The sequence below is a fragment of the Vidua macroura genome, chromosome 7 (assembly GCF_024509145.1).
Source record: "Vidua macroura isolate BioBank_ID:100142 chromosome 7, ASM2450914v1, whole genome shotgun sequence".
Taxonomy (NCBI): Eukaryota; Metazoa; Chordata; class Aves; order Passeriformes; family Viduidae; genus Vidua; species Vidua macroura.
The window spans coordinates 17,955,875-17,982,022 of record NC_071577.1 but is presented as its reverse complement, the minus strand read 5'-3'; the positions used below and the strand labels follow the sequence as shown (position 1 = coordinate 17,982,022).

At 37.0% G+C, this 26,148-nt stretch overlaps 3 protein-coding genes across 5 annotated transcripts; 2 read left to right on the top strand and 1 right to left on the bottom strand.

The window, feature by feature from the left end:
- The first annotated feature begins 267 nt into the window (after positions 1-267).
- Positions 268-7,702, top strand: PJVK (pejvakin). Its single transcript, XM_053982828.1, has 6 exons — positions 268-478; positions 2,505-2,700; positions 3,982-4,123; positions 4,828-4,945; positions 5,916-6,020; positions 7,311-7,702. The coding sequence occupies exons 1-6, from the start codon at positions 268-270 to the stop codon at positions 7,610-7,612; spliced, it is 1,074 nt and encodes a 357-aa protein (XP_053838803.1). The 3' UTR covers positions 7,613-7,702.
- A 1,585-nt stretch (positions 7,703-9,287) lies between these two features.
- FKBP7 (FKBP prolyl isomerase 7) lies at positions 9,288-14,018 on the bottom strand. Its single transcript, XM_053982303.1, has 4 exons — positions 13,716-14,018; positions 12,225-12,376; positions 9,971-10,104; positions 9,288-9,649 (listed from the first exon to the last, which is right to left on the bottom strand). Exons 1-4 carry the CDS (start codon positions 13,922-13,924, stop codon positions 9,488-9,490), a joined length of 657 nt encoding a protein of 218 aa, XP_053838278.1. The 5' UTR covers positions 13,925-14,018; the 3' UTR covers positions 9,288-9,487.
- A 134-nt stretch (positions 14,019-14,152) lies between these two features.
- PLEKHA3 (pleckstrin homology domain containing A3) lies at positions 14,153-25,651 on the top strand. Of its 3 annotated transcripts, none has more exons than XM_053982301.1 (8): positions 14,153-14,392; positions 17,960-18,076; positions 19,169-19,324; positions 19,975-20,111; positions 21,061-21,225; positions 22,330-22,373; positions 22,949-23,064; positions 23,777-25,651. In XM_053982301.1, exons 1-8 carry the CDS (start codon positions 14,353-14,355, stop codon positions 23,902-23,904), a joined length of 903 nt encoding a protein of 300 aa, XP_053838276.1. In that variant the 5' UTR covers positions 14,153-14,352; the 3' UTR covers positions 23,905-25,651. The 3 variants fall into 3 exon arrangements, with proteins under 3 accessions (XP_053838276.1, XP_053838277.1, XP_053838275.1); XM_053982302.1 differs by lacking the exon at positions 14,153-14,392 and adding an exon at positions 14,556-14,827; XM_053982300.1 differs by lacking the exon at positions 14,153-14,392 and adding an exon at positions 15,092-15,206.
- Positions 25,652-26,148: the final 497 nt, after the last annotated feature.

Genomic DNA, 26,148 nt, shown 5'->3' with positions numbered 1-26,148 from the left:
CATCATGCAGAATTAGAGAGCTTAACTGAAGGTCTCTGAGAGAAGTCTCAAGCAGTACACCATGGAAGTTCAGTAGCTAAGATGCTGTTGATTCTTTAAAAGTGAGATATAACTCACTCTAAAAAAAGCAGTTTGACAGATTTTTTTTTCTCAAAACATGGTCATTTTTTTGCAAGAGCAATATAAGAAGAATTGAATATGGGCTCGATGTCTGGAAGCTACACTTGATAGAGAGCTTTTTATTATTATCAATGCTAATGTCATAATATGTTTGCTGCTGCAACCAAAAACTTCGTTAAACAGGTTGGTGATGGAGGAAGATTAGTTCCAGTGCCCAGCCTCAGTGAAGCTGACAGATACCAACCTCTGAGCCTTGTGATTAAAAAAAGAAAATGTGCTCTTTCAAAAAAATCTAAATTTGCTTCAACACCTTTCACATTAAAAGACATTCTTCAAGGGGAGAAAGAAATTTCTGCAGGTAAGATTTTTATTTTTCTTCAAAGTGGAAAAATGCATGTTTTCTAGTAAAGACATAGTAAACATAGTTTAAATTGTGCAGGTAGTATGCTTCCTTAGTAAATGGGTAATAACATTTTTCTAGCTTAGTCATGTAATAAATTTTTTTAAGAAAATATTTTTTAAGGAAAAAAAGTACAAATCAAAATGGTAAAAAAAAAAAGGGGGAAAAACGACTTTCTAGGAAAAGAGTAAAAAAAAAAAGAAAGTAATTTATACTAAAAACTCTTGATATTTTCTGAACTAGTATTAAACAAATTCAGTTAAGCCATTTTCACAAACCACAAATTCCTGACAGATGTACTGATGTATATTGATTAATTGCTACGTAAAATTTGTTTAGAAATGTACCCCTTTTAAGTACTCACTTTTAAGTGTGTAAGAATGGCCTCAACTCTGCAGCTTTTCCATGCTGGCAGTCCCTGGTGCTGAACTGAGCTCTGCACAGGCAAAAGCATTTGAAAACAGCTATTACATCTGACTGGTGCAATTGGATTTTCATAAGACTTTTTCCATGTTTGCAATCTTTGTGATTAAAAAGCTTAACTGTTTTTAAATTCCCTTTTCTATGCCAGAGCGTAAATTTTGAGGAGGTTCTAACAGAATTATGAGGTGCAAAATTGAACTATACTGCCTGTATCTTCCTGTACATTCCTTTGCAAAGTGTGTCATTCATGTCTACAGGTTTTCTCAAAACAGTTTCATTGCTTTATTTTTTTTAAATGTCAATTTTGGCAAAATTATTGATGATATTACTTGCACAACAAATGCATCAGTTAAAAACTCTACTAAGAGAAACTAATATGAGCACAGGAAATACCACTTGATCCCACAAGAGGGGATTTCAGGACACAAGCATGATAAGAAAAATTTTAATCCTAAATCTAACATTCAGGAGATGTCAGCTGGCTTGTCCTGAATGAAAAAAAAAAAAAAAAAATCAGAAATCTCATTTAAAAGTTTGTAAAAAGGTTGCAAAATCTCATTAAAATTTCTCACAAAACCTTACTAGTCTTTTCTGTAAAGGTTAAATGTCATGCGCAAAAAGTATTAAGAAAGTCCTTTAATGTAAGCAAAGAGGTTTGTAATTGAATTTCCTTTTTTTATGTGACAAAGACAAGCATTTCCAATCTTTTTAGTATTATGAAAAATATATTAAACTTCTTTTTGGTGAAAAAATAAACATAAACAGGATTCATAATAGGTGACTTAATAATGTCAGTTTATCCTAATATCTGCAAAGGATTAAAAACAAAAAAAGGAGTAAACCACAGATTCTTAGATGTATTTGGAAATCGAATCCCTGTATTCATTTTAATTTGGTAACCAATGTGTTCTAGTATTTCTTCTGTTAGTGTAATGGAAATGTATATGATATTATAAAGACATTTTTGTAGAGGTGCTTTGGTACCTACCTTTTGATTGTACAATAATTGAATGCAAACTTTCAAGCAAGTCAGAATTAATCTGTTGTTTTCCTTTAAAAGCAATTGATGTAGTCTCTGGGCAGAGTTAATGTTGCTGGCACACTCATGTCCCATTCATGTATTGCAAAAATAAAGAAAAATTAGGGTCTTTGTAGGGCATCTAGACAAAATTCAGAATTCCCTAATATTTTTTACACAGTGGCTTTCATTTTATTCCTAGTTTTAATATTCTGTGTGGCCTCCATTGAGTCATTTTGGGTTTCAGAGCCTGTCATTAAAGCCAAAACATACTACATGTTTTTATGTATCAGCATCATAGTTACAGGTGGAAATACTTGAGGAGAATAATGATATACAGAGAAATTTGAAAATAGCTCTAGTCAAACCCAGGACTTCTATGTACTCTTTCCATCCATCATCAGTAGTAACACCAATAAACAATGCTCAATGAGCTTTGATTTTCATACCAAAATGATTAAGTACAGTAGGAATGGTACTGTTTATTCTTGCTATGTGAAAATACTGTGTTCAGACTTTTCATCACACACTTCTTTTACTCAGGTGTCTTGTCTTACCAGTTGCTCAACTATGAAGACAAATCAGATGTTTCGCTTAATGGCAGAAGAGGAAATCAGATAATGAATGATGTTGGTTTTGATGTTGCTGGATCAGATTCTGTTGCCTTTAAAGCTTCCTTTGGCATAGTGACCAAACACGAAGTTGAAGTACCAACTTTACTTAAAGAACTTACTACAAGGTTGTATTCTGTGCTTTGATTTCTATTTCCATAATTATATTTCATACAGTTAGGCTGAAAGTCCAAAGTTGTTAGGTTTTGATTATTTTTAGCCAATCAGTAGCTGTCACCATCTGATATTTTCAAGGGTATCAGGTTGGATCACTGGGATTAGACACATGACCTGTATAATACAGGCTGTACAATTTTCTGAATTCTTTGAATTATCGTGCATGTCTCAGGAAAAAAGAAAAAAACAAATCCAAAAAGGAAGAATCCATCCAAGCTCCTATCTGTGTTATACCATGGTATTGAAAATTTGAAATCTACTTTGAATGACATTACCTAACTTCAGGTTTCAGAAACAGGATTTCTTTGTCTTTGATGAACTAGAGAGCCATATGTGTTATTGCCATTGTAGGTACTTTGAGGTTTTATGAAACTATTACACAACCTTTTCTGCAAAAAAAGCAAAATAGGTTTATGTACTTAAATTTTCATAACCTTCTGTGACTTTTCTTTAAATCAAGTCTCTTCTACCAGCATTCTTGTTGAGTTGTGGACACTGAAAATGAAATTGGTGTTCCTGTGGTGCTAGCACAGATGTCAAATGTGTAGAAATGTGATGTGATTAATTCTAGGTGTAATTATTTTTTTATATTTCAAAGATTGTCCCTTGGTAACAATGTCATCCCAGTGAATCCCAGCAGTGCATCCCAGTAAATTATTAACTATGCATGACGCAACTATGGCATTTGCAAATATATATTGTTACCTTGTTGGTATTTACCAAGAAGTGCATGCCATTTTGTATCTGCAACCTCTCCTTCCATATTTTCCTAGTTTATTCGTAACCTCCAAATGTCATCATTACTAACTGGGAGTGAGGAAAGAGGATCTAGTCTCCTCAAAAAAAAGATTCAGTGTTATAGAACTAACTGCCACTGTTTGTAGAAATTCTTCTACAATCACTTGTTTCATGATTGTTTATAAGTATTTTTTATAAGTGATATAGGGTTTTTTTTCAGTTAATGGCACTAAACCAGAGTCAGATGGACAAGCTTTGAATTTTCCAGGGTGTCCCAGATATCCTCTGTAGAATACTAGCTTTCCTTGAATTTTTTACTTCTGTTCCCAAACACTGAAAATCAATATTAAGTTTCCAGAGATTTCCTTGGTCAGTTGTTTTGCTGCTATGAAACATACATTATGGTGATTTTTTTACTGATTTAAAGTTACTTAGCTGCTTTGTAAACTGCTAATTATGTCCAAATTTCCTTCCTGCCTCCCTCTTGATTTTAGAAAAATAAACTTTGATCATTGTCTAGTCCATCAATCAAGAAAAAGTAGGATGGAAATTTTGTGTGTGGTCATGGAAAGTATTCGAACTACAAGGCAGTGCTCATTAACTGTCCATACTGGAATGCGTGGAGAGACAATGAGGGTAAATATGTTTGACAAAGTTCTGTAACTCAAATGATCAAGCATAAAAAGCTCATTATTATAAATTTTATGGTTTGATTTAATTGTGTTTTTATAATATACACTCATAAAAAATCTGCAGTAAATCAATATTATTGTTCTGATGTAAAGTGGTTTAAAAGCTGGTCTTTTGTTAGCAGTGCTTACAGGACAGAGGGATGGGAAATGAATGAAAGGATGGCTAGACAATGAGCCATTGCTTTGGGTAAAGCCTCGGCAAAAATGTGGAATTTACTACTTCTTAGTTTGACTTTCTAATAAATGTATAACCTTTCTTTCATTATTATGGTCATCTTCTGTAACACATTGGAATTTCAGGTTATTACTTGAAGGGTCAGCATCTTACTCCTTGTCTTATGCTCTTCCTTCCCCTTCTCTCTCAATGTCTTTGAATAATTAAACTTACAAGTCTTCTAACTTCACTCTTTCTAGTATTAATAAATCATCCACATAATTTTCAGTAAGTGATGCAAATTACTCTCTCTGTATCAAAATTTATTAAAATGCAAAGTACTTAATAGAAAATTGTTCAGTTGTGAAATTTGATCATCAATTTCAAAGTTTCCCCCTGGCATTGTAATTCTCAATATATGAAGTTTAGTATTTTGTTTATTTATTCATTTCAATTTGTAATGTTTTTTCTTTTGATCCTTCTCTAAATTATAGTTTCACATAATTGAAGATCAGAATTATAAAGGGCGGGACAAAGCCATTGTTTTTCCTGCACATACAACTATTGCTTTTAGTGTATTTGAACTCTACATTCATTTGGATGGTAATTTCGGTAAGTGATGTGAATTACTGTCATTACTGCTATTATTTATAATGATCTAAGTTTTTAAAACTGCTTTATTGCTCTTGATATACATAAGCCCTGATCCCATACAATGGGATGCTTTAATTTTATGCACATAAGTATTCTGATATTCTGACAGAAAGAGTGCTTGAAAAGAAAAACAAGGCTGGTGCTAGAAAATAGTCTGCTGTGGGAACATTTCTTACAAGTTAGACTTGGTATTTTTTAAATTCTGTGGTTGCATGGAACAAAAAGCCCCACTTAGTTATATTTCTAGCTGGTGAGAAACAGGTTTCTGATCTACCTGATCAGTTTTGCATAAAATAGGCAAGTACAAAGATACAAGTAAAGAAAAAAGTGTACAGAACTTCTAAACTAATAACATTTTTTTCTGTTGGGGCTTTAATTTCAGTCTGATACATCATTTGCACATATAAATATCTAAAACTATTTAGGAGGAATTAATTGCAGCAATTGGAAACAAATAAAAAATTTGCACAGCATAGATTTTACCTTAAAGTATTTCTTTCAAGTTATGGATAGAATTCAGTATCAGAAGTGGTGAGTACAGAACTCACAGCCTTGCTTACTATGTTTCATTTCTACTTTCAAGTAAGACTACAAAAATGTTTGTCCTTCAGAATCAGGGCTACCATTGTTATGCTACTGACTGTCCTGACCCCTGAACATGACCATAGTTTGTGTATGAACTAAAACAGGCTCTAAGGATGTTAATTGAAAGCCACCAACAGTTAAAAATTCCCATCAATTCTGTGTTACTGGATTCTGTGGGCTATTACTGTGTGCAGACTTGTATTAAAAAGTTATACTAGCCATTAAAAACATTAGCAAAGCTAAATTTAATCACTGTTAACTTTATTGATTAGAAAGCATATTAAATTGTTGTGCAATTATGGCTTTTATATTTAGTCCTTTTAAAAACTTTTCATTTTTACAGAACTTTGTGTGACTCCAATTGCAAAAGGAGGATTTGAAAGAGAGAAATCTGGATCATCTTCACTGACCAAATTCAGGAGATTAAAGAATAATTTGTTTCATCGAAGTATGATTTTTGATATTTATATACAAATGTCTTATTTAAAAGTGTATCTTTGTTTCTTTAATTTCTGTCCAAGATGAATTTTTAAAGAAAAAAAATTTGACACAAAATGTACCTCTCAAGTTTTAGTGTATTGAAATGATTATAGAGTTAATAAAAAATTTACATTTGAGAACATGTCTCTCAGAAATAACAAATCTGTTCATTAAATTCTAAAGATCTTAAAATATATGGCTGTTGATAAACTGTGTAGTGTGTAATTACACAGTTAACATTGAACCTATTTCATGTGTTTGCCATTTACAGCTCGTATTATCCAAGTTATAATTACAGTAATATTTGAAGCCAAAAGCTGTAAATATTTTTTGTAAATATCAAACATTAACTGCAATAATTGAATGTACTCCTTAGGCACTATGTTCCTGTGGCAGGATACCATCATAGTCCTCTTTTCTCATTCTAATATGAACATAGCATCCAACAAAAATGTGGATCCCTGTATGCAGCTTTAGACCTAGATCTTAAACTTGTAACACTCCTTGGTCTAAGTACTTTGGAAATCTGCAGATCTGAGTGTGAAGATAAATTCTGAGCAGTAAACATGTCCCAAAAGCTGCTGTGTGTAGGTGTTCTTCCTCCACTGTATCCCATTCTTGATCAAATTACTTTTATGGACCAAGCCCTCAGTACTGCTCCAGTCCATACAAGGGGAAAAAATCTTCAGTGGGTATGATACATCTCAGGAGCTGTAGCTGCCTAAAAGTTCTTCACTCAATCTAGTCAGTCCCTGAAGAGAGAGGGAAAGGTAGATAGTTCCTACCTGGCACATCTGGATGCTCAGAAATCTGCTAGGAGGTTAACAAGGAGTCATCTGAGTTTTCTAAACATATTAAGTATTAGTGAGATTTTTTGGTAAATAATAGGAAATAAAAGTGAATTTACAATTTTTAGAACATAAAACTAGAAATGCAAAAATAGAAACAAGTACACAGCTGTGGTTTGACTTTGCACCAGTTTCTCAGAAGCCTGCCTCATGCCTATCCTTTAGGTATATTTCTAAAAATATAATTACATAGGTCATATACAAAAAATTCTGGCTTTTGTCGGTGTCTTAAGTGAAGTTGAAGAAAAATATTTATCATACAGGGTTTTTGATGGAAAGCAATCTATGTGGCATGCTTAGAACAGTTTTGTGCATCAGTTATTTCTATAATTAAACTGATATTTTTTTAAACAACAGATCATAATGCAATAACAAAATACTGCTTCTTTTCCTTGGATGTTCTTTTTCAGATAAAGGAGTAGTGGAAATTGTTGCTAACTCTGATCCTTACTTGGAGGACCTTTTTGCAGATTATTATGAGAAAGCTGCAAGCATGACTGATCTCTCTACAAGCTATCTCAGAGACGGTTCTCATATCCGAATTAATTTACTTAATAACAACATCCCCAAAGGCCCCTGTGTCCTTTGTGGAATGGGAAGTTCAAAAAGGGAGACAGTCTATGGATGCCTGGAGTGCTCTTTTAATGGACAGAAGTACGTACGACTGCATGCCGTGCCCTGTTTTGACCTCTGGCATAAGAGAATGAAGTAACTGATCTGGGTAAGTGCCTGTTATCACAGACATGGGCATAACTGTGCCACAAACTTTTCAGAGTTAGTAAATATGTCTCCAATTGTGAAATACAAAACAGTGGAAGTGCAAAACATTTTACTACGCTGTTATATTCAAATTCCTTGCTTCACAGTCAATGACCTCTACTTTAAAATGCACATGAATTTCCTGACATTGCTGTTTTTCCTAGACTTTCTCATTATCATGATAATTAAAAACATACTTTTAAATAGTATTTTCTAATGTCAAAATATATGCTAGAACTTAAAGTTGTTTACACAAACTTATTGTTAAACCCCAAAATGTTGCCTTTCTCTACACTGGCATATGATGGTTAAATGAGAATATTTGTTAATAATTTAGTGTTCTCATGAATGTTTAACTGAAGTATCAGATTAAAAACCATGCTAAAACTTAGCTCAGTCTAATGTTTCAGTTACAAAAGGGAACAACTGGAACTATGGATGGGAGCTTCATATTAGGGTGCTGTTGCCTAATATCAAGTTTGTTTAATTATGAAAAAGTACCAGCCAGTCTACCTGCTGCAGTTGGATTCTATGTCATGGCTGCTCTTGACTTTCTTTTATGTGCTCAGAAAAAAACCTGCTTAGCAGAAAATGTTTTGGAAGCTTATGAAAGTAATGAAACTGCTCACTCCAACAAGACTTCAGGGGTTAAGGTCTTTAACAGTTGCATCCCAGCCTCAGGAAATTGAGTCTGTTGAGGACTGGAACACCACAGAGCTGCGTCCAGGGCTGGGATCAGGCTGTGGGGAAGGGCTCTGTTAAACCTCTCACCATACTGTTTGACACTGGCAGAGCAAAAAACCTTTTTATAGCTTTTAAAATTATTTCAAGGAAAACCCAGGTATGGAAGCTTTTTTCACTTGTGCTGCCACTTTCACTGTGTACATCTGATTATTACGTGTTGAAATGAATACAGCCATTGCTTTCCATGTGAGAAGAGTGAAGTGTGTTACACAAGTGTTACGTGTTCTGCACAAGCAGAACAGTTAACAGATGAAAGTACTATCTATTAACTATTGCTACTTCCTTGCATTTTTCCAGTGAGGAAAACCAGAATAATGCCCAAATAATTAATTATTTAAGTTTATATACAGCATCTCCCATCATCTTCAACCTCATTCAATTAAATTATGATAGTGCAGATTTTTAACTTGGTGCTGCTGAACAAACTGGCTAACCTGACCATTTTACTTAGTCAAAGTTTAAACACTCCCTTAAAGTACTGCTTTTTATTCAACACCAAATTCGTAATGTTAGTATTATATCAAAGAGGTTATTTTAAGTTGTTTTAAAAACATTTTTGTTTTTACCTTAACATTCCATAGGCAGAGTTTGCCCATTTTAAGGCCTTTTATAGTTAATTGCTGCAAATGGCCTTTCCTCAAGAAGCTAGTCTAGGAGCCTGCAGGGGTCTAAGAGCTGTGTTCCTGGGATTCTGTTTTCCCTTTTTATTTTACAGGGGATTGAGAAGTGTTCAGCAGTTACATTCCAGCTGTGTCAAAGGCTACTGTAACTTTTGTGTGCTCAATAGAACAGAAATAATTATTTTCATCAGTATTTCACCAAATGAGAGACTAGTGAGCAATACTGTACTATTGGAACATGTTGTAGGAACCACAAATATTAGATCATGGTGTACTTCGATTTTATTTCTTTCGTTTGAAACATCTGACACATTTTATTAGCTGAATGTTAAAAATAAGATTTTTACAGTCACCTTAAGAGATATAAAAAGAGTCCACGATAAAAAAAATACAAAAATTCTGTGACAAAGTATTATTATTTAGAATTCAGTGTGCAGAAAACAGCCAAAGATTTTTTAAAGTACTTAGAGTTCATCATGCTGGTAGACATTGTACTCCTTTGCTGATATGAAGCCATCTCCATCATGGTCATTCTTCTTAAATATATCAGCTAAGATTTCATCGTGGGCAGAGGGATGACGTTTTTTGCCATCTCTTGCAAACTCTTCTTTCAAATACTGGCTTATCTAGAAGAACAGGAAGAAGTCAAATCATTGTGACTTTTATGCTAGTACTCAATTTAGTTATCTTCAAGGACACTGGGGGTATACAAGTAATGTATTGTAATTCCAGTGCAGACACATCTACAGCTTGTCTACAGGAAGTGTGAGACTTATTAATGTATTAAAGCAAATTTCAGCAAACTACAGCACAGTGTAGTTTGTGTAAACACACAGAAACCTTACATGATCAGCTGCAGCAGAGACAGCTCATGGAAAGGTAACACTGATGCAGCCACACCTATAGTTTTATAAATTATTTGTTTCAAATTATTTGTATCATATTACCTCAAGTTCAGAGAGTTTCTTGTCACCGTCTTTGTCTATTTGATTGAATGCCTCAACACTACGAGGTCCTTTATTTACTGCATAAAGTTCAATCTCAAAGATCAGTGTTGCATTGGGTGGAATCTTGCCCGGTGCTATGAATAAAAGAAAAAAAAAAGCAGTTAAGGAATCAGACACTATGGGCAGACATCACATGTATGATAAATTCACAGGTAAAGCATTTCTTTATTAAAAAAGGCCATGTTAGTATTCAGATTAAACTCTGAATTCAAATGTTGTACATCTAGACAGGAAGATTGATTGTGTTAGATAAATGATTTCAGAAACTTGCTAATCATGTACTTGCCTGAAACAAAACTGTATTGCATACTAATTCAGGTACTTTCAGAGATTAGGTGACTGGTTATCATGAAAAACAAATACTTCTAAAGTTCTCACTCTTTCACATCCTGTCATATGACAGGGCTTATTTAGAGACTAGTTCTAAGATATATGTCTTTATTAAACAGCTGCAATCTGATTTAAAACATAACAGTAGTAGATCAATGCTCCTATGCATTGTCAGTCTGAAGAAACAGACGATACCATGTTTTACCTACTTTGTACGAATTATACCTATGAATTTACCTATGGTCAAAGGTATTTTATGTATCCTGTAAAATAATGTTTAAAATGTACATCTCAAAAAGCAGCAACAAAATGCAAGTCATCTGACTTGCAAAAAATCCCCATAGAAACTTCAAACTACTGGAATACTTCGTCTGGCCTCTGAATTAAGAAAACAACTGTTAGAATTCTTTGTTCCTGGATCAAAGCATTTTCTGCCACCTGATGTAAAACCAGCACTCTCTACAAACACAGATCCACGTACCATGCATCTGGCAAAAAAGGGGAACTGAAAAGAGACAGCAACAAACCAATGCAGTCTAAAAATAGTGCCAGAAGAGCATAAAGAAATCATGCAGTATAAAATTAAAATGTAAACATGCAAGCTGCCAAAGCCAGTGAGCATGACACTGTAACCTCAGAATTTTGAGCTTGTGTCCATCCTTCATAAACTGAAGAAAAGCTAAAGAATCTACACTGTAAACAGAAGATAAACAAAACCATTACACTACTCATCTAAAATCGCCATAGTAAAAATAACAGGTTTCAGAGTTCAAAAGGTTTTAACTTTCCATGCTTTAGAAAAGTAGTTGTTTTAAATACATCTGAATATAAATAATGATTTAAATACACCTTACAAAAGAAAGATACAATACTAGAATTCAGTGCCAGCAGTTTACAAATATACATACCAACAAAGGAAAGACATGTAAAGATTTAGAAAGCCACATGCATCTTTTCTAATTCAAGATTAGGCAGGTATCTTCCCCAGCATGCAGGAATACGCTGAGACAGAGGACAGGTGTGCTGTAGGAAAATGCTACTTCCTTCAAGTGCTACCTGGAACAAACAGTTAATACTAGTATTAAAGAACATTCTTTTATTTGTATCTATGTTTTTCCTTTTTGTATGAAATTGTATTAAAGACAAAAGTGATACACTGAATTCTGACATATCAGTACCAAAATATTATTATTACAGAGCAGGAGCTACCTTTTCACAGAAACTACTACACCCAGGTCAGAGCTGAATTTATCTACATTTGAGTGCTGAAACACTGTATAAAACTTGTACTGGAACTTTTTTTAAGTAATTTGCATACTGAGTTATCTTATATTCAAATTAGATTTCATGCATTGCACTGTTGCAATTACTGTGTAATGTGATAATGAGAGCCATTAACTATTCAAAATGTAAGCAGTATTTTAAGCAAATTATTTCTACTTAGATTAATTGCACTGCATTATATTTCATTTGATTCAGAAGATGCAGGTTGTCATTAAAAGGCTAAACAGGTAGCAGTCAAATAATAAAAACCAAATGTGACTGGAATTTAATATAGTAACACAATAATGCTGATATGGCTCATGGAGATCTTCCTTTTGCTGCCAGTTTTTCACACTATGGCAATACTTGCGAAAACACATTGGGTGGCGTGTACTGAGCTCTAATGGGAACTGCAAGGCCTGGGTGTGGGTCTGGGGTCAGGACTTCTTAAACTGCGTAGCAATGAGCAGGACTGGGGCTGCACAGCTGCACTGCCTCCAAATGGGAGCACCAGTTCTCACAGACATTTACAGTATTGTATGTTTCAAAGGGTAAAAATCACAGGAAAGACAAAGTTTAGAGTTAGAACTTCTTTTTTTACCATATCCTTGCTGTCCGTATGCTAATGATGGAGGAATTGTCACTTTCCGTTTTTCTCCAGGGCACATATTCATCATAGCAATATCTAAGCCTTTTATGACTTGTCCAACACCCAGAACAAACCATTTTGGATGACCTTCGTTTTGCGTCCGACTATTAAAAAAAAACTGTGTATGAGTAACATTAATAGAATATTTTTTAACATCAATATAACTTTTAGTTGCAGTTAGTAAGAACATAGATTATTAGCACACGAGAATGTTTAGAGTGCAAGACTACAAAGTATAAACACTTTTTCTGCTACATTTATAATTGAAGGTCAAATCTTGATATATGTAAGGGGAAAACCTCCTTTAAAAAAACAAAGAACACCCTTGTTTTTGAACTTCTTATAACAACATCCAATCTTCCTGATCATGTACACTGCACACCAGAAACAAGGTGACACTGCAGGAAGTCTCCAAGAAGAGGAATGTGGGGAGCACTAAAAAGCGAAAATGTCTTCAGCAGTTCACAACACTGTAGGATGGGATGGGACTGAGAGTGCAGGTGTGCGCTGGTGGAACCTGGCAATGTCGGCTGTAGGACTGTGTGCTCACCTACCACTCCGGCCAGCTCAGATAGCCAATGCTTGAGGCAGCTTCTGGTCTTATGAGGCCTCCCCATATGGGCACTACACTGAACAGCAACTGAGCAAAACATCCAGAGAACAACGCTCTAGGTACCAGTCACTTCAACAGGCAAAGAAATGTAAGTGAAATGGTACTGTTAAATGTAGAATTATCCTATATACTGATTTTTTTCTTAAATTATACAAGTGGAGGAATGGATCAAGATTTTGATGAGCTAAGCTACTGAGCTAAGCTATTGTCTGAGGATAGATGGATGGGACAAAGTGAAAAAGCAAAAGACTAAATTATAACTTTGCGGTAAAATGGGCGGCACAACAAATCAAAAAGGGAAACAGCAACAGGCACGAGGCAAAAAGGCTGCAAACCACTAGTATAATAATGTGGTTACACTGCACAGTGCCAACTATATGGAAGTGGATGCTATACAAAAGTTTCTGCCTAAAATTGTTAGTGTGCATTCCTACCAGGAGCTCCTCCCCCCAGCCGAGTTTTTCTGCACAGGTTACAGCACAGAACATGGCAAACATCATGTTTTTTGTTTTTTTTTTTTTTTCCACTCTGGCAAAGGGGGGCTCCATGCGAGGTGTGGCTACAGGCTCTCGAAGCTTCTCCCTAGGGACTCCCTAGTTTGACCCTAGGGAAGTTCTGCATCCTTCAACACTCGGCTGAGGAAAAGTAAAGATAGAGACGGGGAGAAATTACTATTGCTGATGCGGTCAGTACGGGCCCCGAGCTGTGCCCACTCCGGGAGCGCCCCGAGTCGCGCTTATCTGACTTCGGATGAGTGGAGCGGCTGTGCCACGCACCCCGCCGGGCAGGGCCCACCGCCCGTCCTCCCACCCGGTGCCACGGGGGCTCACCTGCAGTAAAACTTGGATCCGTCGCTGGCCAGGAATCCGTCATAGTGCGCGTTCAGCAGGTCGCCCTTCTTGCTCTTCGGGCTGCAGGCCTCGGGGAGGTGCAGCACCTCTATCTGAACCTCCTCCGCTGCCGCCGTGCCGCCCTCGGCCCGCGCCGGGGCCGCCAGAAGCGCCAGAGGCAGCAGGAGCAGGGTCAGCCCTCGGCCCATGTCGCCCCGAGGCGGCCGCCGGCGTGGCACTATCCCCGCCGCGCCGAGGGGAGGGGGCCGAGCCAGCGCCGCCGCTCCGCCTCAGTCGCGCCGGACGTGGGAACGAGCCCGGCCCAGGCAGCGGCCGCGAGGCGGGCGGTTCTTTGGGCCGCCCTCTCCCCTCAGGAAGTGGAAAGGACGTCGGAAGCAGCCGCGGGGTGGCGGGGCCGGGAGCGCGGCCGGGCGCGCATGGAGGATGCAGAGCACCCCGCGGGGCGGGCGGCGCCGCCGGAGCCGCCGCGGCCGCCGCGCCTGAGCTGAGCGGCTCCGCCTCTGCGCGGGGGAGGCAGCGGTGGGGCCGGGAGGGGAGCGCCATCCCCGCGGCGGCCGCGGCCGCCCGTTCCCCGCGGCGGAGCAGGAGGATGCGGCCCGGCGCCGGGCTCTGAGCGATGGAGGGAGTCCTGTACAAGTGGACCAACTATCTAGCGGGTAGGCGCGGGGGGCCGGGCCCGGGGGGTGGCGGTTTGGGCTCGGCTCGGCCTCGGCCGTAATGCGCCGCTGCTGCTGCCGCTGCCGCTGCTGCCGCCGCCTCGGGGGTCCCGGCGTCCTGTGGCGGCCGAAGCTGTCGGTAACGCGTTGGCTGAGACATTCGTGCTCGGAGCCAAGCCCCGGCGAGCGGCCGAGCGTCGCGACGGAGGCGGCCCTGGGGCGGCGGTCGCCTGGAGCCGGCTCCGGGGTCGGGCCGGGCCGTGGGACGCGCCTGGCGGAGCAGCGCCAGCGCTCCCCACTCTAGCCTGGTGCGGGCGGCGGCCGGGCCGGGCCGGAACCGGGCGAACCCACTGCCCCGGCAGCCGCACGGGCGAGCTGTGCCCGGCCCTGGCCTTCTGCCGAGCCCCTCTCGCGACCTGGATTGCGCCTTGCCGAGTAAGTCAGAGACTCTCAGCGGGACAGGGAGCTCCTGTATCCCAACCTGGAAAACACATGGTGAACTTCAGTTTCATTAAATGTATTTTTGGAGGCGCTGCAGACAAAAATCAGCGTTTGTCTTGTTTTGTTTGGCTGATCCTCTGCAGTAATAGAGACACCATCTCCCTCTGGAGCAGGCAGTGGGCAGGCACTGGTGTCAAGGTGAAACATTCCTCCTCTGACGCTGTGATAGGACTAATTGTCTCTCCCAAGCAGATTAGCGCTGGATCACATACCATGCTTAACCGTACCTCTTATTGCACTGCTTTGGCAGTATGTTTTTTGCTCTCTGGTTCTTCAGCGCTTCATATGTGGAATTCTGCCTCAGCATATGCAGGTTGTGAGTGTGAAGTGGTGTGAATCTTGGTTCTGAGGGATTATAAAATGTGGGGCACATTGTGAGGATTGTACAGATGTGCTGTGAAATGAAGTGTACAGAGCTTAATCTTGCATTTTTCAGAGCAGTTATGTGTCCACAGATATGGGCCTTCTGATAAAAGGGACCAGTTGTGCTGTAATTAAATAGATATTTGATATCTTTGTCTCTTCTTCACAGTAACTATAGAGGAAACACATAGAGGAAAAGTTGTGGTTATGAGAGAAAGAATGAGCACAAGGTTGTTTTCAAAATAATGAAAGTTGTCACTTTTACTTGTGTGACTGAAAATGTTGCCGTAGGAAAAGATAAATGGATAAAGGCAATGAACTTTTGAGGTGTTTGTTCCTCTTTTAAGTCTGTTATTTAATAAGCAAATACTCAACAGTAGCTGTGAATGCTATACATACAATGGACTGTTAGCATGCAGCTAACTTCTGCTGAAAGCCAGTAGTCCTCTAAACCAGTGAACTTCAGAACCCTTCCTTAGGCTTGTGCTGGCCAACAGAGAGCATCTACTGCATTTCAAACTTAGTCAGGGATTACCTACAATGTTCAGAATGTAGGAGGGCAGAATTTTGTAAAAAGTAATCTAATCATATTAGCAAAATGTTTAAATTTTATTATCGTCTGCCTTGTTACTCTACTATCTGTATAGTATCTGTTTTTGTGGCCGAAAATAGGCTGTAGTACTTGTCATTAATGCTAGACACCAAGCAGCAAAGGAGCTTGTTATTGTTGATGAAGTGTTGTGGAAAACATTTAGTTTCTTCCTTCATTAAAAGCAAACCAGAAATACAGCTGCTTTTTTTTTTTTCTCCTCAGATAAGAATTTGTGAAGTAAAAATTTGTTAAATATTTTCTCAAATGTAGGCTACTGCCAAGTTTCAAATTACAAGAGGTGTTTTTGTTCTTTGGCTTGCTTCTGTTAGGCACTTGACCTTTTAAGTCCTTTGCTTCTGTTTTTTTCCAGTACTAGAACAATGTGAGGATGGAATTCAGATAGGTTCCCTTTTTAACAGAATAAGACTGTTTTGACAGGCATTGACAGGAAATAAGGACAGTACAGAGTCCATGTATTGCAACAGAATGTGGCATAAAAAAAGATCCATGCATTTTTGAGTTGCATTTTACTGTCCTGTCTTTGAGTATTAGTGTTGACATATGTGCACCATTTGAATTATTTCCTGTGTGAGTTCTTGTTCTTTAGAGTTTGTAGTTCTTAACATTCTGCTTTTAGATTTGAGCGTGGACGTGCTTTTTAGTTGTCACTCTGCATTTAAAAAGACATGTATGTTACAGCTAGTAAACAACAAAAAAGAAACAATATGCAGTTACATATTACTATTTCTTTATCATGGAATGGTAATGTGATTTAATGCAGCCTGGTCCCATTCCTCTTGAATTAGTGTTACAACTTCTAATGACGCTGGTGCTGGAGTGTCTGCAGAAGGGCAGTGGAGCTGGTCAAGGGTCCAGAGAGTGAGTCATACCAGGACCAGCTGTGCCAGCTGAGGGGGCTCAGCCTGGAGGAAAGGAGGCTCACGAGTGACCTTATCTCTCTACAGCTCCCTAACAGGAGATTGGAGCCAGGTCAGACTCAACCTCTTACAGATAACAAGTGACAAAATGAGAGGAAAAGGCTTCAACTGCACCATAGGAGGTTCAAGTTGGGCATCAGGAGGAAATTCTTTATGGAAAGGGTTGCATTGGAACAGACTGCCCAGGGAGGTGGTTATCGCTGTCCCTGGAGGTGTTGAGAAACAACTGGATGTGGTCTCCTTAGTGCTCTAGTCTAGTTGAAAAGATGGTGATTGGTTAAAGGTTGGACTAGTTGATCTTGGAGATCTTTTCTAACCTTTAATGATTCTATAATGCTGTGAATAGTATGAAGCCTGTAGCTAATTTCTGAGTCTGGTACCTGATTTCACTTCCTGTGTTAAAATACAGTGCTGCTGGATGGCCTCAGCTTGCTCTGTTGGGATGGCAACTGGAAAGCACCCTGGGCCACACTGTCATATTGCCAAATATCTACAGGGCTTGGCCACACAGTTTTTGCCGTTCCAAACCCTAAACCAAGCAGGAAGTTAAAATTTGGTGTCAAGTTGTAAAACAGAGGGATAATCTGCTCCTACTGTACAACTGACCCAGAGAATAATGGACCAGTGTAATTGTTATGCTCTATTGGAATATTTTAGTGCTGTGTTATTTGTAGAAATGGAGAAGTGTCAATACGTAAGTGTGAAATATAAAATTTTCACTGAAATACAGTAGCTAAAGGAAAACATAGCATAGCAGTTGGTGGCATCAGGCATTTATTTGTATCTTACAAATAAGTTCCTACAATCTTAGAAAAATCTGCCTGAAAAATACATTTGAATGAGAATGGGTTTTCAGAGGTATATAATTTAACAACCTTAAAAACAGGATTCTGTGGTGGCTAAATTAAAATCTAATTTTTCTCTAGAATGGAATACAGTGAAAGCAGAAGAAAAATCTTGCACCCAAAGAGAATGGGAATGGAATATCCGTATAACACTAGTCTGGTTATAGAGCGGCTTTGGTCTTCAGACTGCACAGATTGATTACTTCCTAGTGTGTTACAAGAATAATTTAATGTTCACCTCTTTTGTTAAAGTTTTAACAGCCAAAGAGATGAATTTTATTTACAATTTAGGAATTAGACTAAACTTTCACATTTTTGGTCTTTCTAGGCTGGCAGCCTCGGTGGTTTGTTTTAGACAATGGGATATTGTCATACTATGATTCCCAGGATGATGTTTGCAAAGGCAGCAAAGGAAGTATAAAGATGGCTGTGTGTGAAATAAAAGGTAAGAATTAATAGATTTCTGCTTGAGAAAATTTTAGCTGCCGTGGAAATAGAAAAGATCACCAACCATACATTTTTGCATCACGTGTTTTTCCTCCTCTGTTTTTGTTTACTTATAGTCCAGGGTGTCAGCTTCACAGTTCATAGATAATAATGAATTATCACACATATTATAATTAATATTATCAATATTAATGATATTTTTATCACATATAATAGTGACTTATTAATGAATGATAATAGTGAATAGAGTTCTGTGTTGAGATTTAGAACACACCATTTATTACTTTTTGGTTTTAATAGTTATGTGCACGTGGTTCATGCTTGAAGTTATGTCAGCTAGCTGCTTAGTTCTACTGATTTTTCCTCTTATGACCAGGGATAGAGACTTAATCGTGGAAGCCAGTTTTTCAGAAGAGCAGCAGCAGTGATCCAAAAGTGGAGATTCTTATAAACCAGAAATGTTTAGTCTTTTGGTTTCCTGGGTAATTTTTACTTTTGTCACTGTTAGTAGCTGTGCACATGCACAGGTCACGGGTGTATTTGACACCATTCACCCGTAAGTGAATGGTTTGTTCCGAAGTAAGAGTTTAGTCTTTAGTGTATTCCTAACTGTAGATCAGCCTCCTTGGCTAACAGCAAGATGTTTTCTAGCTTCCCATTGCTGTTGACTATTATTTTTTTCCAGATCCTCACAGCTGACTCAGCTTGTGATGTGGGTACTTTCTTATTAAAAAGTGGAAGTTATTTTACATAGGCCACCAAGTATTTTTCACCTGCTAACTCCTTTTTGTTAGTGTTTCTTTAGTGCAGATGAAATCAGTGATGTAAAGAAGGGAGGATCACTTTTTAAATTTTTTTTATGTTTGCCATTCCAGTTGATTTTACTTGTTATTTTGTTCTTTTGGTGAAGGAAAGGGGGAGAAAGGCTGAGAAGCTTTGGGCTTTTCCTTACTTAACAGTGGTGCTTTGTGATTTACCGTATTATTGTGGGATTATCATAAGCGTTTTAAAACATTTTGAGCAGTATTTAATGATTGTTACTCAGTTGAGGTTATTATTATTTCAAATTTTTTTTCTCTTCTATCACAAGTTCATGCAACAGACAACACAAGAATGGAGCTAATCATCCCAGGGGAGCAGCATTTCTATATGAAAGCAGTTAATGCAGCTGAAAGACAAAGATGGCTGGTAGCACTGGGGAGTGCAAAAGCCTGTTTAGCAGATACAAGAACAAAAAAAGAAAAAGGTATGTGTGTTACCTAGAGTAACTAGTTACTAGGTAACACTTCTTCAGATAATCATAGTGCAAATATTGTGGTACAAAGTCAGTATTATTGTATTTTAGTATAAATTGTAATTATTTCTAGTCATCTCTATGGTAAACTCCCCCTCAGTATTAGAGTTAGAAGTCACCTGCATTGACCTCTTGTATCTTAAGAAGCTGAAATACTACAAGGTGCTGTTGTCACTAGAATAAACATACTGTTTGTAGTTGTTGTGAAGACATTTCATTTCTGATGTTATAGTAACTCTTTATAGTAACTATTATTTTTTCCATAATTTCTCTTGAAAGGCTTAAAGTAACTGTTTCCAGCCACTCTGGTGGCAGGCATAAGTTTTATTCAGTAATTTTTTCATGGCAGCCAAGAAATATTATTCTTTTATTTTTCCTGATAATGTGCCTTTTTCATAAAAGTAATTGAATTAGCACCAGTTATCCAAAAGTATTGTTTGCTTCAAGTATAATTCTTGATTCATTGCAGGATCCAGTTTTCCTCAAAATCAAGTGGAAGTTAAAGTTGATTTTTAAATTGATCATTAAATGAAAAATGCTTAAAAATGACAATGTGTTTGTACGTTGTATGCAATAAATTGATATTTCCATTTTTTCCATAGAAATAAGTGAGACCAATGAATCTCTTAAAACCAAAATGTCTGAACTTCGTCTCTACTGTGATCTTCTAATGCAGCAAGTTCATACCATACAAGAATTTGTTCACCATGATGAGACTCGCTCTCCTCCCAGCATTGAGGTGCACAATTCTAGAATTTCTTTACATTCCATTATATAGTACACCTCAAGTTACTGTTGTTGTCTTAAACCTTATTCATCTCCCCAGTGTTGGGAGACTTACCCTAATGTCAATTTTTGAATGCTTGTGTGTAGATTTTCTGTGTGTAAAGTACCTGGATGGTTTAACTGTAATTGTGCCAGGTGTTAGGAACCAGTAGTTGTTCCTGAGCCATTTGGTTGAAAGGCCAGTAGAGCTATCATATGAGAAATACAATATTTTGTCTTGTTTTGCATCTCTGTTCAAGTAGTTGATACAATCTTAGTTTGTCCATTCCTACTTTCTTATGTGGGATGATATTCCATTTTTCTATCAGTGAAAACTAGTGTTCCAGGCATTGGAAACATGCAGTGTAGATATCTGTCTCTGAATGTGCACAAGTACAATACTAGAATGTATTCCTTCTTTTGAATGAAAGGACTGGAAATTGTGAATGACTTCATTCTTTGCACTCTTGAGCAGCTTGTGAACAATGTTGGTCCTTTAGTGCAAAGGCAGGGGTTGATGTTTAGTCACAACAGAGCAAGTTTTCAGTTTAGGGAGGTGAAATTGACCTGCAGCTCCTTGCTCCAGAGTGATAAAACTGTTCACACCTTCTGCTGCAATTAATTTGTTTCACTGAATGATCTTCTGATACCAGTTAGTCACTCTGAGACAAGCTTTGCAGTAAGGCATTGTTGGCTGGTACCCTAAAGAAATTCAGATGTCAGAAAGAAATTGCAATGCTGTCACATGTGTTTTCTTAAATTTGCCTTATGGTAAGGTGTACATTTGATTTAAAAAATGAGAAATATAAATTCTTAGTGATAATGAGGGAAATTAGTGCGTCTGGGAGAGGTGATGGAGGAAAGTCATATTTGCATATTTTATTTTTTTTCTTGCTTATGCTTGTACTTTCATTTACTTTCAGAACATGAATGAAGCCTCTTCCTTGCTTAGTGCCACATGTAATACATTTATCACAACACTTGAAGAATGTGTGAAGATCGCTAATGCCAAGTTTAAGCCAGAAATGTTCCAGCTGCCTCACCCTGATCCCTTGGTTTCTCCTGTGTCACCATCACCTATTCAAATGGTTTAGACATTTTCTAAGTGTCATACTGGTGGTTAGACTGGGGGGAGAATGCTATGCTATTGTTATGTGTTATGATGTCCACAGCTGAAATCTTGACTGAGTTATAAATCAGTACTGGTCCCAAATATAAATCAGTTTTCCGTTCTCAGTCTTTTGCTTTGCAGTTTGCTAGCCTTTACATCATCAGCGTCAAGGCCCTGTAATGAGGTATCTCATAAATGAATGAGGTTTAACTTTTCCTCAGTTCAGCTGCTTGGTTTTTTTAGAGTGCTAACCATACATTGATCGTAAAAATTATATAACTTCACCTCCTGCTTAAGTGCTTTGTGACTTGGAGCACTTCAGCAAGATAGCATATGTTTCAGTGTTTGTAATTCAATATGTTTTTATTAATATATCATTCCCTTATTTAACAAAAAGATATATAATGATGAAGATATTACTTGCATAACTATTCACTATTAATTCATTCCCTCAGAAAGACAGTGTATAGGGAATCAAGTGCTTTCTCAGTTCTGTGTATGTTTTCCAAAATGAGCTGTATTGAGCAATTCTGTTGTGGGAATCTCTTTCTTTCCATATGGATCTTTCATCTCTTTATCTTCAATCCCTTTACTTACAAAGTTGATAATTATGATTTAAAATAATAACTTTTTATATGCATAGAGATTTTACAGTAATAGCAGAGAAGCCACAGGGAATCAAGAGGCATAATTTGGCTTTATTGTGTAATGAGGAATTTAAACTTCATTTGGTAAAGGGAAAATGTCTTGATACTTCTGTATATCATAGGAATTAACAATGGCTCCTTGAGGAGCTTCAGTGCAAGAGGGAATGAATTCCATAGCTAGGAGGTAGCATCTTTTTGTAGTAAACTATTTCCTGTGTGAATGTTCTAAAACTTATGATATTGATGGCAGTCCATCTGTTTTCATATAGTTTAATCAGATTTTTAACTGAGAGTGGTTGCTTTTTATAAAAAAATATTGCCATCTCTCTTTGTAAAGACTGTAAATAAAGTAAAAAGTAATGTAGATATCCATATCATTCTTCTGAGTAGCTTGTGACATTTTTGTTGTTTGTTCTTTGGAATTTTTCCCCTAGATGAAGCGTTCCATTAGCCACCCTGGTCCTTGCTCTTCAGAAAGGTAATTTTCTGTTATACTTAAGTTTTTCTTGTGTCTCAAAAGACCTCCCTGAACTTGCCAGCATTAAAATCAAAATGTGAGAAGAATTGTTTGCTTGGAGAAAAAATTAAAAATCATAAATTGATCTAATTTTAAAAACAAAAGGTGCAGATTATCAGCTATTGCTGGCAGCTGCTATTTTTAATACAGTACCAAAATTTTATCATGCTAGAAGATTTATGCAAATGGCTTGTTTTGACAAGTTCATTAAATTAGAGCTTGAAACGCTAACATTCTTTTTCAGTCAGTATTTCAGTTTCTCAAATTATTTCTTTCATTTTTATTTCCACTTTCAGGCTTTGCAGTTGTGAAAATAAGATTGTTGACTGTGTTATTTTTAGTCTGCTATAATAGACTAGTATAGTAAAAAGCACTAATACTCACAATTTAATCTAAGCACCAGAGTTATTTCCAATTTAACGTATATAAAATTGGTCGGGTTGGAAATAACCAAAGTTACTTCAAATTTAAAGTATATAAAATTTGTGTGGATTGTTACAGATTTTGCTTACTAATAGATTTCATTTCCTTTTTAGGATTAATCACTCTGTAAAAGAACCAGGTTTATCTCTTCACCGATTTTCTCAGAGGCGCAGACGAACATACTCGGATACAGAATCTTACAGTGATACACTTTCTGAAGATTCTCAGAGTAAGTTTGAAACAGAGGGAGTTTTTGTATCTTTCAGAACAATTTATTTCCCTTTTTAGAGTGGCACTGATATTGGCATGAGGAAAAATGTTTTATTTGTAAGATTCCTATATTATAAATCAGAGCACTTGTTGTATAGTTTGTTACCTGATTGACTTATGCTGGTTTCCGTTCATATTACAAATGATCTTGCAGCTGGAGTAGTGACATTGAAATCAGTGGGATTACTGGCAAGATAAAACTAAGGCATATCCAGAAAATGGGTGTTTGTTCTAATAGACTCTCACACTAATGATTAAGATATTGCTGTTTGCCATCTGCTTATTGTCACAGTAGAAATTATCTTTTTTTGACTTCTGTGAGTTGCAGGGGTAGTTCACTTACTACATTGTGGAAAGATCGTTCATTTCAGTGGCTTCTTGCCTTTTGTAGAGAACAGTGCAGCTCTGAAGGCACGCACCCTTGTCAATAATAAAGATCATGATCAGAATTAAGTCCCTCCTGATTAGATGGGCTGCATTAGGAGTCAGTTCTTCAGTGTTTTTTCCTTCTGAATATTGCTGGCATTCATTATAACTCCTCTCAAGCAGACTTTAACTTGATTAGTTCTTTGGATTGCTTATATATAGGAAATACTTTGCAAATACAATAATTGAGAGATTGGATGATACTTTTGAGGAATGAAAATTAAATACTTAACTGATCTCTGTAGGATCTGCCCATTGTTCTAGAAGTGCTGTCAATGGAGATCTGGTATCATCAACCATTCCTGAAGAAAGTAAATCAGTGTCAAAGGAAAGATCTGAACTGGAAGAGACTCTTTCATCCTTTCCCTCCTGAAGCAACTGAAAGTATTAAATTTTCTATAAATAATGCTATGCAAAAGCTGCTGTAATTATACTGTTGTTATAGGAAGTAGTTATTTCCCTTTTTAGAAGGATTTCTCTGCACTTTATAGAATAACGCAAATACTATCTTGGAAGTGTATTTTATCTTTATATAGTTTATTTGCAAGAGTATTTTCCTAATATTTCACAGTTTGAATGTGCATTTTTTGGAAAAAATGATGGCTTTAACAGATAAGAATCAACATTTGTAAATGCAGCTCTTTTTAAAAAAGTGTGGAGAACTGACTGATATGTTAGTAAACAAGCATTATAAACTTCAGCAAAAAGTTTTCATTTTTTTGGAGAAAATGCAACTTGTGCCATGGGCCTCTTGGTCATTTGTACCAGGTCATCCACGTGGAGCTGTGATTAGCCCCACAATGGCTTTTTTTTTTTTTTTTTTGCCAGTGTTAGGGCTGTGGGAATGGGCACTAATAGCTCTGCTCCAGCAGCTTGACGGTAATTGACATTGCCGCCTTTAAAAACACAAGGATATACATAATCCAGTCCTTATTTTTAGGCAATGAAAGTAGAAATATTTAGTGTATTTTTCTAAACAAATGTATAAAAATAACTTAATATGAAGTATTTGTACCAAACATGGGATATTTAATAGTTTTTATTTATTTATTCTTTTTTGCATCAAAAATTTCTACCTACTTTCACTACTAAAGGTCTAAAGATCTACTAAAAGCTTCAAAATGTGCATAAATTGTTTCTGGGGTGTGTAGCATTACAAATAATTAATACAGTGCTGTTAAGATTTACTCTGCTTACTTAAGATGTGTTCTTAGCAAAGTGTGATAAAAACAAGAGCTGAAATGTTAGACCGTTCTAAGCTGCTGTACTAATGAATATTTGTATCTATATATGTTTTATTTATGACATATTTATACAAAAGGGACCGTCTGTTTTTGCAACTCCTTTATATCATTTGAGGATGGTATACACCAGAAGATGGATTCTGCTCTCATTTGCATCAGTGTAAATTTGCATTAACTGTAAGTGAGGTCAGAGTCTGATTCTCTTAATAATTAATGAGTAATATAGTACAATAGTGCCTACTAGCACCTTGGTCAAGAAGGTTGTTAATGTTAGCATTGTAAGCTTTTGGGGATTTTTTGGGTGTTTGTTTAGGGATGAACTTTGTTAATGAGGTCTTAGCTGTAGAGCACTTGAAGCAAGCCATTTACTGTTTTTGATTTACACAACTGCTAAATAAATGTACAGGGTTTTTTGTACTCAAGCACATACCAAAATCTGTTTTTATAATCAGATCTTTAATTTGGTTTAACTAAGTCTTCCTTTTGTGTATATAAGTAATATGAAGCAGGCTGGAAAGAACAGATGGAAAGGGAGCTTTCCTTAAAAATTTTTGGAATGTTGATTTATCTAAATCAAAATAGGTCCAAATGTTGAGGAAAAACATATGAGCTGTTGGTCTTAATAAATTGCCAGTTTATAAACCATTATGTCTGGTTCAAGTGGAGTGGAATGGTTTGTAAAAGGGGTTTGTGGATACCAGCTCGGAGCTGTCATTTGTGCTCAGTTCTGTCAGTTTTCATGCAAACTGGTATATGCATATCAGCCACACACATGCTTGTACATTTTTTTTTTCTGAATGTTTGTTTTAATGTATTCTGTATGACACAACAGTTGTAAAAATAAGTATTAAAGAAGATGTTCAGAGAAGTAAACTACATGCTGCAATTAGAGTGTTGTCTTGAATAATACACTGTCAGAAGTGCTTTTTGAAATTTCACTGAAGTTTCTGCCAACTTCTGCAGTGTTAATTACATGTCACAATGACAGATGCCTTTTTCTGCTTCCACCTACTACGAAGAAAAGGGGCTGGACTCCATGTAGTGCAAAAACAAAGTGGGACTGATCAGTGAATGTCATAGTAAGTAATAATTTTAAATACTGCCACAAGACAAAAGTTGTTGCGATCATATCCAAGCACAAATTTTGCATGGAATTGCTTCAATGGTGTTTTCGGTTTTTCTAGGTCCACAAAGCCATCATTTCAGCTTTATGTATATATGTGTGATATGTTTCTATTAAATCAGTCTTTTTATAGATACCTGTGCCAAACATCCTAAAATGTATTTCAGTGAAATTAGTGAAGATAATAAGCTGTCATACTTTTGGTAACTGGAGTTAAGAAATAATTTCTGAAAATTATCTGGCTGAATCA

Bases quoted from the DNA above. Each gene is read 5' to 3' on its own strand.
- FKBP7 (XM_053982303.1), bottom strand. From the start codon at position 13,924: ATGGGCCGAGGGCTGACCCTGCTCCTGCTGCCTCTGGCGCTTCTGGCG. The intron at 12,377-13,715 runs GTGAGCCCCCGT...TTTTTTTAATAG, and splicing joins GGATCCAAGTTTTACTGCAG to TCGGACGCAAAACGAAGGTC. The intron at 9,650-9,970 runs GTAATATGATAC...CTGTTCTTCTAG, and splicing joins AGAAACTCTCTGAACTTGAG to ATAAGCCAGTATTTGAAAGA.
- PJVK (XM_053982828.1), top strand. From the start codon at position 268: ATGTTTGCTGCTGCAACCAAAAACTTCGTTAAACAGGTTGGTGATGGA. The intron at 2,701-3,981 runs GTTGTATTCTGT...TCTTGATTTTAG, and splicing joins CTTAAAGAACTTACTACAAG to AAAAATAAACTTTGATCATT. The intron at 4,946-5,915 runs GTAAGTGATGTG...TCATTTTTACAG, and splicing joins TCATTTGGATGGTAATTTCG to AACTTTGTGTGACTCCAATT.
- PLEKHA3 (XM_053982300.1), top strand. From the start codon at position 15,107: ATGCTTAACCGTACCTCTTATTGCACTGCTTTGGCAGTATGTTTTTTG. The intron at 20,112-21,060 runs GTGCACAATTCT...ATTTACTTTCAG, and splicing joins GCTCTCCTCCCAGCATTGAG to AACATGAATGAAGCCTCTTC. The intron at 22,374-22,948 runs GTAATTTTCTGT...TTTCCTTTTTAG, and splicing joins GGTCCTTGCTCTTCAGAAAG to GATTAATCACTCTGTAAAAG.